The sequence below is a fragment of the Oxyura jamaicensis genome, chromosome Z, assembly GCF_011077185.1.
Source record: "Oxyura jamaicensis isolate SHBP4307 breed ruddy duck chromosome Z, BPBGC_Ojam_1.0, whole genome shotgun sequence".
In the NCBI taxonomy this organism is placed as follows: Eukaryota; Metazoa; Chordata; class Aves; order Anseriformes; family Anatidae; genus Oxyura; species Oxyura jamaicensis.
The window spans coordinates 34667248-34684725 of NC_048926.1; the positions used below are offsets into that span (position 1 = coordinate 34667248).

At 35.1% G+C, this 17478-nt stretch overlaps 1 protein-coding gene across 9 annotated transcripts in view; it reads left to right on the plus strand.

Moving 5' to 3' along the window:
- Nucleotides 1–17478, plus strand: part of CCDC171 (coiled-coil domain containing 171) — a 167732-nt gene that overhangs the window by 72889 nt on the left and 77365 nt on the right. For 7 of the 9 annotated variants that reach the window (XM_035310888.1, XM_035310892.1, XM_035310894.1 and 4 more), the window contains 2 exons: nucleotides 1485–1708; nucleotides 2337–2519. In XM_035310888.1, the coding sequence (XP_035166779.1) occupies nucleotides 1485–1708; nucleotides 2337–2519 (407 nt within the window). Of the gene's footprint in view, nucleotides 1–1484; nucleotides 1709–2336; nucleotides 2520–3869; nucleotides 4056–5255; nucleotides 5337–17478 lie in introns of those variants that run through there. The other 2 variants (XM_035310897.1, XM_035310896.1) reach the window with 2 other exon arrangements.

The window sequence follows — 17478 nt, forward strand, 5'->3', positions numbered from 1 at the left end:
CCCCTTCCCCTTCCCCTTCCCCTTCCCCTTCCCCTTCCCCTTTCCTTCCCCTTCCCCTTCCCCTTTCCCATTTACCAGTAATCACTACAAAGGAGAGGTTTTTAGAATATTTTCAATGTCATCTTACATGGAAGGCAGTACACATGGTCTAATTTTATGTTAATTAAACAAACTAATGTTGTCACTATATTTGGAGAAAAAAGGTGGCTTTTGAAACTGAAAGGTAGGACAAGAATAAACTTTTTAAGAGTTAAAATGATGAAAGTAGTTTATCTTGGATGTGATCAGGAACAGAGTGCTGACTTTATCATGTGGTATTTTGTTTGTTTATAGATAAATTGGATCTCATGTACATGATAAATTCTTTATTTTGAGAGTGGAAATCTGATAACAATAATCTTTTGTTTACTTACAACCTTTGGCTTTATCCTTGCAACATATAAAAAAATATTTTACTTAAAAAAAGAAGAAACTATCATTATTATTTTCTCTGTTTATACTTTTAAGTAAATATTTTAATTCACTACAGCAACAGGAGATCTGTACTACTGGATGTAAATAAGCTCTTCCATGCTTGTCATCTTACACTGATAGTATCATAAGACAAGTAATGACAGATTAAGACCTGCCTAGCAGAGGGAAAACTAAATTACAAGACTTTTATTAAGGCATAAATAAACCTATTAACTCTTATCTGGAATACCAATTAGTGGAAGGAGCACTGACAATTTTATTTATCAACATTAAACACAATTATTAATTACAGACCTGACGAATCTAGCAGTAAGCAGGACATGTTGGGTGTGCTGGGGCCTTAAGTCCATTATATGAGAAGGATGATTACGAAAATCCTGTGGGGAAATAAGTAATTGTAGCTGTAAAATTTTAATTGCCTTGGAATAAGGTAAATTATATTCTCTTGTCTCAGAATATAAATAGTATGGCATTAAGGTACCAAGCCTCACTAATTTTGAACAGCAAATGATTTAGACATCTATGGAGGGGAGGGAAGAGGAATCAGAAAACGCTCAGAAATTTGCATTGTAAATACTGCGATAAAGTGTTTTACCATGTGCTATCACATTGGATACATTTGACCTGTCTGGCATTTGGCTTTCATTTGTCTTACATGTTTCATAAATTACGAAAATAGAACATCCAAGAAAGACTTAAGAATGTGTGGTGTTGGAGGTGAACATAAACAAATAAATGTTCTTTGAAACACAAATCCTATTCTCCTGAATCTTATCCTATCTTACGCTACCTATCCACAGATTGATAGGAATAGAATGTTTAGTGCTCAATACAGAATTTGTCCCAAATTTGCTGTGAGAAATTCCCTTGACCTCAATCTCCATTCTCAAATGGAAGTTTCTTACTGAGTATTTTATAGATGCTATTTGTTATTGATTTTTTCTCTGTCTTAAAAAAAAAATAAATTACTGATGACCTACATAATGTTTTGTTGTTGTTGTTTCTTAAAGATCCAAATTTGCGTCTTTCTGGACACTTACTTCTAAGTGCGGCCAGGAACTCCTTTTCAAAACTTATGGACAAGCTTAATGTAATAATGGAGACTGTTCCACTGGACAGCAGCAGCATTTCCTATATGGAGGAGGACTCCTTGGTACAGAGGCTGGCTCATGGACTTCATAAAATAAATGCTCAGGCTCTGGAAGCTGGATTTTGTGACAGACTCCCCATTATGGTATGCATGTGCTATTTCATGTAGACAGTAGGTTCACAGTAAAAGTGTTACAGTGAAACTCTCTTCATAGCACCATTACTTTTGTTTCAGATTTTTTATGACCCAGTTGAAGTCAGCTACATAGGAACTTGACTTGAAACAGCCCAAAGCATTATGCACTGACTGGATGTTTTCTTTTGTACTCTAACAATTAATATATGCAAAAAAAATGGGGGGGGGGGGAGTTCTATCAAAATTATATTTACTTTAGAAAAACAAACCTATTTCTCATTTTAACTTACTGTTTTTTTGTTTGTTTTTGTTTGTTTGTTTGTTTGTTTGGGTTGCCTTTCAGTAGGAAAAGATAATTTTCTCCCCTCTGATGAAAATTAAAGCATATGTTTTTTCTCATAGAGTCTGTCTTTCTCTGTGGGTCTTACATGAAAGCAGATACTTTCTGAAAACTAAATTTGCAATAACCCTCAAGAGAAGGTGAAATGGGTTCATGTTTTTGCACTTGTGTGCCTTTTCTAGAGATCGAGGACAAGATGACAGTTTTGCTTGGGTATTCAGTGTAACTGATTTTTTAAAATCACATATAAAATGGCACATTTTTGAAGTGTTTAATATTGTTTCTGTTTACTAACAGGAAAGCATAGCATCCTTGCAGAAGCAAATATTTGAGTTTACACAAAGACTTCATAAGGCAGAAGTGGAACGCCGCTCATTGCGCCTAGAACTTGCAGAATTCAAAGGGAATTTCAGTGAGATGAAAAAAGAGGCTGACAAAGCTCAGAGCCTGCAAGAACAATTAAATATGTTTAAGCAATCTGTAAGTACATTTGATTTAGGTAAGACTGCTTACAAGAGAGACCTTCTTTTTGCACATTTTTTGTTTTGCGTTCTTTTGAAAAACAAGTCAATCTACAAAGCCAATATACTATTTTCCAGAAAATTTCCAGAAAAGCTGATGCATAAATGTCACTAAACTTTATGCCAGATGTGTTTAGAATCTTTTCCATAAAGTTTCTCTTTGATTTGCAGAATGAGATACTCTATGTAATTTACACATTCGGGCTTCAGCAGCTCAGGTTTTCTTCCATGTGTTGAAAATGTTGGTGTGATTTATATGCTCTAAAATGATTAATAGTTATCGCATCAAAACAGTAAACTTAGAATGAGAGTATTTAATATGAATGTTCATGACAAGTTCATAAAGTATAAATGTAATATTTTAAATTCTATACTGATACTATTCAACATTATGATAAATGTTTTACTTTATCTTTGAGCATGGGGTTGTATTGTGAGCTAGTCAGTGCAGATTTTAGTGTGTGTGTTTCCTTGAAGGAGTGAGTTTATGGGAAGGAAAACAAAACAAAACAAAACAAAATCCTTTCTGCACTCTAAATAGCATTTATGCACCGAATTCCTCTGAACCTTTGCAGTAGCTAGATGATTTACCTGAGCACTATGGGTCCACTAACCTGTACATAGCACTGTCCGGCAGGAATGAGAAGAAACAAGAAAAAGGTTCCTTAACAACTTAAAACCAGGTGTGTGAGGGATTTATCCTTCTCAGGTCTTTACTGCTCTGCAACATAAGTTCTCTGTCCCCATTACTCCATTTTGTCAGTTGCTGGTATGTTCCGCATCATCCTCATGCATCTGTGCCTTCAGCCCTTATTGGAGGGAAGAAACCTGTCTTGCTTTTGCATACTGGAGATTGCCTCGACATGTTTCTTCCTATGCTTATCTTCTGTAGGTTACATTAAAAATTGAACTCATGTTTGAGCAATATGAGAAAGTAAATGTGCAGGAACATTGTAGGAAGGATCCAGGCAGGTGTTTGCAAGGGTTAATAAGATGTACACTAAAATGTAGGACATTGATCTCCATATTTCCTTCTTAATATTAATTTTTTACAACCTGGGTATATTAATTTGGTTAGAATAATTAATGCATAGTGTTTACAGTACCCTAAACATTTTTTAGAAAAAATACAGTGAATAAAGTTGTCTACTGTTTAGTGATCTGTCTTCATGTTCAAAAACCTAACTATTCATCTCAAGCATGCTTTTGTTTCAGAATTTTATATGCTAGCAAGTAGAACTCTGGAAGTCAGCCTTGTAAACAAATGAATATGGTTACACAATCAAACACAATTTATTTCCCTTATCAGAAATTGATCACTCATGAGAGGTTTGAAAGTGCATGTGAAGAATTAAATAATGCATTACATTGGGAGCATCAGGCACAAGTGCTTTTGAATGAACTGGCACAGCAGCTACAGGAATTAAATAATAAACTAGAATTGCACTCCAGTGAAAAAGCAGATAAAAACTAAGTCTTAAGTGTAACTGTAAAGGTAAAATGATTATTCTTATGAAACAGGCATCAGAAATTTTTCTTTTGGTGAATAAACCAAATCTTTTGTGTTTTGTGCAAATAAAATGTTCGGAGTAGACAAATATATACCATTGGAGTTTTATGGTACTCAGAAAGGACTTTAAAGATGAAACTTAAAATATAAATTCCCTTTTCTGTTTTTGGAAGTGTAGAGTGTACAGCAGTAATCTCTGAAGTATTTCAAGTTTATATAGTACTTAAGAGACAGGAGTTTTAGCTGTCTTGAGGTGTTAGCAGGCTGAAGAAAAAATGAAGGAAGAAAGACAATAATACTTTTTTATTAATTTTTTGGGGGGGTTAAAGATCCTTATAATATTTTAAAGCCTTGATTAGTTGTTTCCTGAATGTAATCTTAGTGCAAAGAACACATTTGCCAGTTTGGAATGTGGTAGATGACAGTAGAGAAAGAGGTTCTTTTTTTTTTATCAGAATTTAATTTTTCCCCTGACATAACGAGTAATGAGGAAAAAGAACTTACCAGAATCATTGATAACAAATCAAGGAGTAGAAAGGCACTAAGAGCTTTGAAAAAAGGTACATATCTAACATGGAACAGAAGAAACATTGTGTTGGCAGGCCAGTAGTGCATGGTGACTTTAGCTCTGCAGCTTTTGCTTATTTTTTATTTAAAGCAAGTTTTGCTGCTTCTTCCTCTTCTTCACCACTACTACTATCCACCTCCCAGTATTCTTCTGTGAAACGATAGTTGAGCAGAAGAGAGTACCTCACTGGTATTTAGAGAAACAGAAGCAGTTAAGATTCTGAGGAAGATTTAGGAAAGAAGTGATAAGAAAGGTCGAGAGGCAGAAAGAGAACCTAAATGTCAAAAAAAGATTTTGGAAAATGTAACAATGAATATGGATGTCAAGGAGGATAACTTGCAGCAAAGAGTTACAGTCTGCAGTGGTATACAGTGGAGAAAGCGGAAGGATTTTGTTAAAGTTATTAAAGAGGGTTTTCATCAGCAGTGTTATTTACCAAAATACCTTATCTCATTAAAAGGGAAAGGCAATGATACTTGCAGTTTGACATTTATTTTTTATGTTTTTTCCCCTCCCAGGCCTATAGCTGGGGGTGTTTCATTTCAATGCAAGAGTCTATTAAATTTGTCTAAGTCAGTTTACTTGTTAATACTATTGCTTTTCTTTTTTTTTTTCAGATGCAACTGAAGTATGTATAAGCCATTAGGCTTGTTTTGGAAATACCTGAATAAAATTTTTAAAATGAATATTAGATCATACTATTGATCCTCTTGTCTTGGCTCATCCTTTCTTTGTGACTTAAAATTATTTTTTGTATCTCTTACTTTACAGTACAGAGGAATCATCTCATCTCTAGTAATTGGTGCTTATAAAACTGACCTGGTAAAATTTGGTGCTTTTACAATTAAACTCTTTAACAGTATTAAGTATAGAAAAAGGTGGTACTGCACTGAATAAAAAATAAAAAAGTATGCTTTCATTTTAAGATATGAAATAATCTTCCAGTCTGGACTAAGTACATAAAAAAATGGATAATATAGTGGTGTACAAATGATTTATTGTAGAGTAGAGAATCCTGGAGTAAAAAAAAAACTGGTCTTGAAGTCTTAATTTGTAATTTATATAGTGGTAAGAAGGGGAAAAATAAAATATTTTACACTTGTACCTTTGATAACTTATTTTGAAACTTATCCACACTTCAGAAGAAATCAGTAAGGAGGTATTTTGGTATTCATGTACTTTCATAGTAGCCTTATTAAAGGAGTAATACTTAATTTCTTAGCTTTATCTGTTCAGATTTTAATCCCGGATATTTTTATCTTCTTAATGGCATATACCATAGAGACATCTGAGGTAGCCAATTACATTTCAAGGTCAGCTGGAACTAAGCAACTCTTTTATACCACTTTTTATTATTATTATTATTATTATTATTAGATGAGGTAAATTACTAGCTCCAATTCCCTTTTCCTTAAAGAGACTTTTTACACAAATGCCAAACAAGCATCTAAAGCAGACAATTTTTACTCCTTATACAAACATGTCTTAATTCAAGTAAAATACTTTTTCTTCCTATTGGAAGAAAACTGTGTATATTTAGATTTACTTCCTTTTTGGGATGTTAGTACATGTAACAAAACCAATATATTTTTGAGCTTTAATTTATGGAGCATGTCCTGTAAATTGTTAATGAATAACTCTGTGCATTTCAGGTTTCAGCTGCAATGTATGCTAAATCATGTAACTTGCTACTGATCTGCCTGAAAATAGTCTGAAATACATATTCGAGAAGAAGATTGTATCCTGACTAAATTTTTGTTTCATTTACTCTGTTGAATTTAGTGAAGCTACAGTTGATTTATGATAGTGTGAGAAAGTAGTCTCGTTCCACTGCTTTGATATCACCACAGAAAAGCATTTTCTGATGGGAAGATTTGGAGTGTTTGTTTTCACTGCCTATTTCATTTAAATCATTATATACATATTCTGTGTTCAGAAGGTGTAGAATCTCTTGCTGAAGAGATTCATCCAGATAAATTAGATTCTGATGGAAAGAGGGATTTCACAGAATCACAGAATTGTAGGAGTTGGAAGGGACCTCAAAAGATCACCAGGTCCAACCCCCCTGCCAAAGCAGGTTCCTTAGAACAGGCTGCCCAGGTAGGCGTCTAGATGGGCCTTGAATATCTCCAAAGAAGGAGACTCCACAACCTCCCTGGGCAAAAAAAAAAAAATCTAGATCAGTTCAAGTGGATGTTTTTCCTGAGCAGGCTCTGTTCTTGGTGTGGATTTTAAGAGAAAGTGATACATAATTTGCTGGGGTTTTCTGCCTTTTCTCTTCAAATACTCATAGAAAAGAATATCTATACAATTTCTTTTATTAATACCGTTGCACATGCTTTGAAAATCAGTTTTATAGTTGGCTGTTTCTGTAAATGACTGCCACATTCCCACTTACAGAAAGGCTTAACATATGCGAAGAATAGAATAGAGAAGTTCAGTTGGAAGGAACGCTCAAAGATCATCTAGTCCAACTTCATGTCCTCCTCAGGGCTCTCTGAAAGCCAAAGCATGTTACTTGTCCAAAGGCCTCGTGAACACCGGGAGGCACGGGGCACCAACCACCTGGCTAGGAAGCCTGTCCCAGTGCCTGACCACCCTCACGGCACAGAAATGTTTCCTAACACCCAGCTTGGCCCTCCCCTGGTGCAGCTCCGTGCTGTGTCCACGCACCCTGCCATCAGTGACCAGGAGCAGAGACCAGCACCTCCCTGCACAGACCTGCACACAGTATTCAAGGTGAGGTTGCACCAATGCTAAATATAGAGGGAGAATCACCTCTATATGCTATGCTGTGTTAATGTACCCCAATGCAGTTTGCCCTCCTAGCTGTCAGGGCCCACAGCTGCCTCTTGTTGGACCTGCTGTTGACCCCCTCAGGTCCCTTTCTGCAGGGGTGCTCTCCATCCTCTGTTCTCCAAAACTGTGCCTGTGAATAGCATTACTCCATACCAGGTGCAGTACCCGACATTTACCCTTGCTGAATTTCATGCCTTTGGTGCTCAATGCTCCAGTGTATCTTGATACCTCTGGAAGACCTCTTGTTCCTGCTGTGAGTCAACAGCAGCTCCCAGTTAAATATCATCAGCAAACTTGCTAAGGATGCATGCCATCCTTGTATCCAAATCATTGATACAAATACTGAACAGAACCGGCCCTAGAACTCAGCCCTGAGGAACACCACTAGTGCCCACCTGCCAGCCTGATGCAGCCCCACTCATTACAACCCTTTGAACTGTACCCTTCGAAATCCACTGCCTTCCCTTCATCCACCAGCAGGTGACCTTATCATAGAAGATTGCATTAGTAAGGGAGGACTTTCTGTTAATGAACCCATGTCGACCATACCTGATAATGTTCTCCATAACTTTTCCAGGGGCTGAGGTTAGACCAGCAGGTCTGTAGTATCCTGCATCTTCTCTCATGCCCTTCTTGTAGATGTAGGGTATAACACTGGCTAGCTTGCAGTCAGCAAGTAAATGATTGAGAGGATTCCTGCTACAACATCTGCTAATGCCTTCAGTGCCCTGGTGTGAATCCCGTTAGGCCCTATGGACTTATGAACACTGAGCTGATACAATTGTTTGGAAAAAGCCTCTGCTTTTTCCTCCTCCTTACTTGTTAGGTGATCATATGCTTCAAGTTATCAGTCCAATGTTTTGACCTTCTCTTGCTGTTGACATTGAAAGACTTGAAGAAGCCTTTTTCATTGCCTGACACCGCACTGTCCAGTGTCAACTCAGGTTGAGCTTTGGCTTTTCTTGTTTTCTCCCTGCAGATGTAAACTGCAGCTCTGTACTCAAAGTGATTTTCTTGCTTTTCAAATAGAACAGTGAAGACTGCAGTTACTATAAAAAAGTAATATTTGGAGGATTTTTATTAAACTCTCTGGCATCTGAATTTGAAAGGCTGTTAGGATTTGTTTGTACTGAGCTGTACTTTTGATTCCCAGGAACTTGTTTGTCACTTTGGCAAGAAAGTGTATTTCTGTGCCTTGCTCACTTAAATTAAGGCTGTTCTTTAAAAAAAGCAATGTGGCTCATTACTGTTAGTGTCTAACTTACTAGAAACTTAGTAGTAATCTATTTTAGTACGTTAAAGAGAAGCAAGCTCCATTCTGAACACATTAGCAACTAAAATTCATAATTTTTTTTTTTTTTTAGTTTTCATAATCCGTTCTGAACATCTAAATAATTTATAAAGTAGCTAAGAATGGATTAGCCATCTGCCCTATTCTTAGACAAAAGAGGTCATATGTTTTATTATAATAAATTACAGGTTAAACGGTTTTGTTGTGTGTTTCAATCTGCATTAACAGTATTTGTAAAATACGTGAGCTTGCTCATTCTCCTGCGCTGTTACATAACTTCCATTACTGATAACTACTTACGTAGACAGTCTTCAAAGAGTTAGGTCTACTAAAGTCCTTCCCTGAAGCTGGCCATTCTTGATTTCTTGTTTAAAGATTGTACTGCTTTGCACATGGAATTTAGGAATGTGGGAAGGCACAGTCTTCCCAGGCTTCCTCCTAGAAGACGCTGTCCTTACCAACAGATGAGTCAAATAGAGAGCATCCTGTTGTGGACTGAACCTGAGCGCTTCACTTGACAGTCAAGAAAAAGAAACCAATGGTGTTGAAGACTGTGTTCTATTTTTCAGTCTACAGTTCTGATATATCTCTCCATGATGTTTGTCCATGTTAACATCTTACTTTCTTACTGCTTTCTTTAAAAAAAAAATTAAATTAAAAAATCACAAATTTGTGCATTGAATCTTCTCTTAGAGATAAATAATTGTACTCTGTTTAGCATTTTGAAAACAGGTCTTTATGTTCTATTGCACAGCTGTCCTTCACTTCTCTGGTAAGCCTCTAACATTCAGGATCCAAGGATTGCCCTGTTCTTTTTCCACTTTGGGGATCACCTCATTAAAAATGGTGATCCTCTGCATTTCCTTACTGAGCTAACTTTACAGTCAGATTGTTTAGTCTGTGTATTTCCTTTGCTGTGTGCCTAGAGCATTCATCAGTATCAGCGCAAGTTGTCTGGAGGGGCTGAGGTCAGTACATGGTGGTTAGAAAAGCATCATGCTGGCTCTAGAGTCATCAATGAAACAATCCAGCAACTAAGTTGCGGAAGGTCTGCTTTAGGTTTTCTGAGTCAGGCTTTCTGGAAGATAAGGAGCTAATGAGCAGAACAGGAGAAATAACAAAGTTTGCAGTTATGTGCTAGTACGTGTATTACTGAACATGAAGTTCAGTACAACAATTAAAATTTTTGCATCAGTCAAACATAATTCACTTAGAAGCTCCTATATTAAAATGATATTGGTGTTGCTTTTTTTTTTTTACTGTTTCATTCTTTAGCAGTTCCTTTTTTTGTCCAGTTTTGTGAGTTGAATATGCCAGTAATTCACTGAATTTTTAAGACTTTACATTGCAGTTGGAATTCTTAATTCATATCAAGTGAGCGTTTTGTTATTTTTTATATTGTTCTACTAGAAAATGTTTATTGGTTAACATTAAGAATATTAAGCAGCTCTTTGGCTTATTCTATATTACCTTTAAAGAAAATAATCTCCAAAATGACATCTATTTTACAATGACAGAACAGTGAAGAAAATTGCCAGTTAAACATTATGCTAAAATTCATTAGGTAAAAAAGATTATTTATCTGACAACCAAACCCTTATGTTGTATTTTATTTTATCCATTTTATTTTATCCATTGTATTTTATCGTATTTTATCTATTGTATTTTATTTTATCCATTGAAGATAACTGAGGTAGATGCTCTCACCATTATGACAATTATGGTGTAACTTAGGCACTGAAAAAGAACTCTGAAATAAGTCATAACTAAGATCACTTTAGTTAATCTTTAAGCTAATTAAGACTAGGAGTTAATTTCCAGCTAAGAATAGATTTTTTTTTCCTCTTTTCCTCTTCGTCTTTCTCTTTTTTTCATTCAACAGGAAGGAAAATAGGTTTCTCTTTCTATAGAAAATTATGGAATTAGTTTGATCATGCTGGTCTGACACAGCATTCTGATTTCAGCACTCGTTTCTACTAATTATGCACATAAGCACCCTTCCAGTAAGGCAAGTGACCGAGACAGGTAAAATTTTGCCTAGAAATAATGCAACTAATGTGGAAACAAGAATTGCAAGTAACAATAGTTTTGTCTGCAAATTACTTCTGAACAGATGGCTGAGACCTTGTGGTTTTGGGTTAAATTTATTAATGACTGATACACAGTGAAATCTGGAATGCCTTTTTTATGTCTTCACAGTATAGTAATGTTGCCCGTTTCAGGAAGTAACTTTTTCTTGAAGTCTGTTTGCCACATTGTTATTAAAAAATAATATAAAAAATCTGACATTCTGTCAAAATTAATTTTGTTTCTTTATTTAGAAAGTATTTGAATGAGGCAGAGTGTTTTTATAGTCCTTTAAAAGTAATAGTCCAATATTTTCCAGGCATTCTGTCTCTAGGAACTATTTCTCCCTTTGGTGAAGGGGAAAATAAATGGAAAAATATCAGGATCTAAAAGCTTAATGGTTTTATTGCTGAATTGTAATTATAATAATAAACACCTCTGTCCATGACCTTGGAATTTGTAATGCAGTGAGAAAGATTTATTGACATGTAATTTGGAAGAAAAATGGGATTATTGCATAATTACAGTGTGTGGTTATTAAGTGTATGTACTTACATACCACTTATTCCTGTTATTTCAAGACCTTCAACTATCTTTCAGTTTTCATTCAAGAATACAGAAAAGCTTCATGTTAAAATCCAGTTCCTGGGAGATCTGTTATTTTATTGGCTCAACTACAAAGTAACTTTGTTACCTTGAGATGTGCAGAGGAAATCAATAGATCTTTAAAACAGCATTTGATTTTTTTTTTAATGTTCTAAACCCATTTTTTGCCAGTCATTTAGATATCAACGTGTAGGACTTTCTGCTGTAAAGGTTCTTGATATACAAGCCCTTTATACGAAGACCTGCTTCTTGCTGCTGCTTAACTAGGCTGTCTCTAGGGCTCCTTTATTTTTTCACCTTAGTCAGGTTTTCCCATGATCTCCCTTGCTATTTGTGTGAAGTTAACTGTCCAAAGGTCTTTTATATCTTCTTGTGAAACCCTAAATAACTAACTCTTAAATACCTATTTGAATATAACGAGGTATATCTAGGTTTAGACTAAACTAAAAGATGCATTCCTTTGTATTTCCCCCCTTTCTTAGCTACATACAGTGAAAGCAGTTATGTCTTTCTCATAAGCTGGATTTTGAATTTAATTGGGTTGTATGTTTATTAGGTATTGGTTGATTTTCAAGGGCAAGTTGTTGGTGGTTTTTTTTTATCCCCTCAATTTTTCTACCACTGTCAGCTTCCAATACCTATGACATCTTTTTATCAGGATAGGTGTGGAAGCTCTTCAAGACTGTAGTAGAATAACTAATTCAAAGCAGCTTGTATTATAGGAAAGCAGTATGTATTATGGGAAACCTGTTGAAGGTCTTCAAGCTTGCCCCTTGAATCTTATTATTGTCTTAGTAAAATAGTTTTTAAAAGTTTTCAGCTGGAGTAAACCCACTTTATTTTATTATTATTATTATTATTTTTTTTGTCTGTAGACTCTAAAATAAGTAGTTCAGTGATTTAAAAAATGACTAATTTAAGCTTACTTTCTAAGGTAAGTTCCAAGATCTTTCCAAGTTAGCTCTTGTACAAGAACATTTCTCAGCTGAGAGAATGAAAAATGTGTTCTTTTGAAAAAAAAGGGAAAAAGTTCAATAAAGTTACTGTTTTTTATGATATCCAATGTATTTGATAATAAGCCACATTTATTACTGTGAAAAATGTGAATAGTGATTTAATTTAATAGTTGCAGCGATTTATTGCTGTCAGTGAGTATCATGTTGGCTTCAGGATCTGTGGGTACCATGCTCAGAGAAATGTACTCCTCATTTAGAGTTTGTGTTCTCTGTTGGCACTTGGTACACCACAAAGCATATCCAGAGGGAAGGGAGACACCCAATCGCTATGCCTTTATGGTACTTTGATCTTCCTATTGAATATTGGGCTGTGATAATCTTTGAAGCTTTTTCAATGGAATGATTTAAAGTTGCCTTTTGTATTTGTTAAATATTGTTTTACTCTATCTGTTCTTTCTGCTGAGAAGACCACTCTCCAGTTTTTAATGAAGGAGGGACAGTGGTGACCTACATTAAAAAAAAATGATCTTTTTAGTATGAAATGATATATTGTGTGTATATGTATGTATATATATAAGCAATATAATATATATAATTATATAATAATTTAATTTCATTCCTGTTTTATTGAGGTTTAAAGAGTAAAAGGGATAAAGAGAATCATGTATGTGTGTTTTCCCCCTGCAGATGCTTCATGGAGTAGGGTGTGTGTGGCATGATATTAAACTTAAATATGCATACATTCACTAAACAGCATTTGGGACTGTCTGGAGAAACACATCTATCTGAATACGAATCTGTGCAGTGTGGTTAGAACTCTTCTACTGAAAGGGAAGTCTTTGAATGTAAGCTGTATAAACTGATAAATCCGCTTAAGCCCACTTTAATGTTCCATGTTTTAAAAAATAAAATAATGGATTTGACCAATCCTTTTAGTTAAAGAGAAAGGAAGACTTTTGCTGAAGCAATATCAGAACTTTAGCTGATTTAAATTGGTGTGCTTGGTGTTGTCCATAAGAGCCTGATGTGATGGCCCACCCTAACACACCACTGTCAGGTGGAGTTGTGTAGCAATCTCTTCCAGGAGGAAAAGTTAAGTGACTCAGTGGGGACAATGAGCGTATTGGACTCAGGGTAAGTATAATTTCTTTCTCAGAATTGAACATTAAGTTCTGTTTAGGTGATTTCTTGAAACTATTATCAAGATTTTTAGGGTTCTCCCTTTTGAACCAATGTCTGAAGTGATGACTGTGGTCATAGCCCTAGTATCCCATAACACTTGTTTCTTCAATTTAGTTCTGAAACAGAGTGCTCTGTGACTTACTGTGTACTGGGTGCCTTTTTCGCCTGTGTCCATGTTCCTACTGACTTCATACTGTGTATGCCTTTTTAAATGAAGGAGAGGAATGAAATTGTGATTATTTAAATTGCAGGTAATATTCCTTTGTCACTGATGATCTTTTCATTAATGTTGTTTCTCCCTGCTCTTGAATTATCTGAAGTAGCTGTTGTGATTTAAAAATATTCAAAAAATATTCCAAATTCAGTAGTGCAGATTCAATGGAAGAATATTTTTGAGAACTTGCAATACTCTGTTCCTGGACTTAGAAAAGTCACTGATAATAGAAGATTTATTAAGACCAATAGGACATAATCAGAGGCAGATGGTTTGAAATCAGTTTACCTACAGTGAAGCTCAAGTCAGTGGAGTATGTTTTGTTATCGCAGATATGATGAAGAAAAGTTTCTTCGCTGAAGGGGTTGTGCGATATTGGAACAGGCTGCCCAGGGAAGTGGTTGAGTCACCATTCCTGAAGGTCTTCAATAAACATGTAGATGTGGAGCGTTGAGACCTGTAGTCTAGTGGTAGACTTGGCAGTGCTAGTTTATTCTGTGGTTCTATATCCAACTAAGCATTTCTGTGTATGTACAGTACCATACAGTAGCACTTGTAAACCATGTAATAAAGGGTAAGGACCACGTATGCCTTATATTGTACACTGTTTATAAAGGTGCACAGTTAGATAATTTGTAGTACAATTAAGCAATAGTATTGTAGATGCTTGTATGTAGCAGAAAGTGGTGTTAGCAGTGTGACAGTTGCACCTGTAAAGTCTGGTACCTGACTTCTATACAGGAACATGAGAAAATTATGAGAGGTCCTCTTTTATAGTATCAGGTATCTACCATCTTTTTTATAGCCTTGCACTGTAAGAACTATAAGGCAGGGGCTCGGTCAGAGTAAAAAATACAACAATGGCAAAAAATAGAATTGTCTTTTCTGTGGCATGTAAGTAACTACTTTGATAGCCTGACACTGCCAGAGCACAGAAAAGCTGTTGCTGCTGCTGCAGGGCTGTGTAGCCTGCAACTGTAAAGGGTTAGCTTTTATGGCAGCAGAGGAATTCACTTTTTCTAAGGACAATGAATAAACATCTGTCCTTTTTTTTTTTTTTTTTTTTTTTTTTTTTAACAACAAAGAAAGCCACCTCCATCATTTGTATTGAACCAGGTTTCTGGTTCAATACAAATGTCAAAAAAAAAAAAAAGGAAAAAAGAAAAAAAAAGGTGCAAGGGAATCAGTAGCTGGAGAGGAGGTAGCACATCAGAGATGAACAAGGAATGAATGGTCTTATGGTTGTACCACCAAGTATATAATTTCAAAAATTTATAGCCATTTTAACATATTTTTTGTTTGTTTTGTTTAATCCACTGAAATCTCAGAATGATTAAGCCTAAGTTTTTCTAAAATTGTTTTTGATTATGTTTTGTTATGGTGGTATGATTCTTCTCTGCAGCTTTCTACTCGTACTGACATAATTCACTTAGCTCACAAAACAATATAAATTTCTAGATTGTCACATGCATAAATTTGTTATGCTTATCAACATTTTCCAAAATGTTGTTTAGAAGTAGGGTTTCATTATTACCTTTGATTGGATTAGGGTATGTCTGACTGGCCCAGTGCATTTTGGTATTCAAAAGGGCATCCATCATTTGAGATGGCTTTTCAGCTTATCTTTCTGCTCAACTGCAGTGATATACCTAGCTAACATGTTGTCCTTAGGCTTTTGGACAACAAACACATCTTAACACTGATGTTTTTGCTTGCTATTACTAACAGCCCATGAGAATCTACCCTAGTGCCTTCCAGTGTAAACCATTCTGTGATTCTATGCATGGCCATTTTGTATTTTGCAATTACTTCATATAAAAACTTAGGAAGTTTTGTTTAGTTTCACTTACTTTGGAACTAATAGACATGTGAATGTTCTAGAACAAGTGTCATAATGTGAAATTATTCAGAAATTGCTACAGTGTTTAAATAAGCTTTTAAATAAGCTTAAATAAGCTTTTTAAGTTCATGGTAACTTTAAAACATACACAGCTTGCTGACTTAAAAAAACATTTTCAGTCATGCTGTTCTAAACATTTTGAGTTAATGCAGTTGAAAAATGCATTCCTTTCTACTTGATCAGAAAATATATTCTCTTAAGAAATTCTCTATTCTCTGCATGGTAGCAAAAAAAATAATATTTAACTTATTCTTTACATCTTTGAGGTACTGTAATCTGTCCTGAACTAATGCAAGTAAAATGCTTTTGGTACCTAAACTTGCTTGGATGTCTGAGCGGTGCTTCAGTTAAGAAATGGACTGTCAGATGGATATAGGTAAAGACATTCACTTTCAGAATGTGAGTACCTACAACTTCTGATAATTTGTCTAAGAAAAAGCTCTTGTAAGATGAAAATGTATACATTTTCCCATCAATTGAGTGATTCTCCTGAATTTTTTTTTTTTAATTATTACTGAAATATTTCTCAATATTTAGTTCTAGATCTTGCAGAGTAACTATATATTACAAGTGCTTCTTGAGCCACGTGCACAATCATTTTACTTCTAGTTTTCTTTAGAAGACTACTTGACTTTATGTTATTCATTTGGTAAAGCTTTAGTTATGTTGTATAGTTGTATAGTTTGTGTTCTAATACTATGGGATTTTCTTACACAGAGCAATCACAGACAATTGTACCCAATGCTGTATCAGAAATGTGAAAACATGTCTGAAAGTATTCCTTAATTCACCAGTGCTTTGTTGGTTATCTGTTAAAATTATTTTGCTGATTAGTGTTAATGTTTTGCTTAGTAGCCCTGCTTACCTTCTGTTATCTCATTATATAAGGCACTTTCAAAGAGAAGCCATTTAGTACGTTGTCAGATAAACTGTGATCTGTAAGGTATGTTTAACTGCTTCTCTGCTACACCACATACTTCCAAGAAGTGTCATCATATGTATCATTTCTCAGAATACCAGCATGTGAAAAGATTGCTGTTTTAAGAATGAAGGTCCAGCAGCAAAGAGGTTAAAAAAAAAAAAAAAAATCACTGCTTTTTCTGCAAAGCAGATACATCTCATTCAAATGTCTTTTTGAATACACTCATGTTTCTTTTTCTAAAGGAGTTTAAAGGGCATGTGAAAACATTTGTTATTGAAAGGATGTCATGGGTGGTCAGCCTCAGGTTAGTTCTGTTTTGCAAGAGCACAACAGCCACATGGAGTTCATTTCAAACTGTTTTAAGACACTACTGCCGCCACTCTGAAACAAACACACTGTGAATACAGATACAGTATGTTGATACTGCAAAGTTTGGTTTCCAGTTGAGAAGTCTAAACCCGTCTTGTTTGTTGTTATATTTCTAAATATATGCCTTAGATGTTCTTTTTAATGTATTGATGAGAAGTCTCAGCTATGATTTTTTTTCTTTGCCACAGAACTTCTTTCCCTAAGATTTTTCATCCAAAATATTTTGTTTTGATTTGTTTTTGATAACGAAGAATTTAAAACAAACAAACAAACTTTTGAAATTCAATTGTGTAGTTTGAATTAGTGTAATTTGATTTCCATCGCAGATATGCACACTGAGAATACAGTTGACATTAAATATGTGTATTTACTATTAACTGTTGTTACATTTGTATGGTTTGTGTTTGGACCTTCGAAAGATCCAAGATTTCTCTAGGTTATCTGCAGACTGTCTTTTGAGGGGCACTCAGAGGCTATCCTGAAGACTGCATTTGCTGACAGCATTGAATTTACAAGGATGATCAAAAAGCAGAG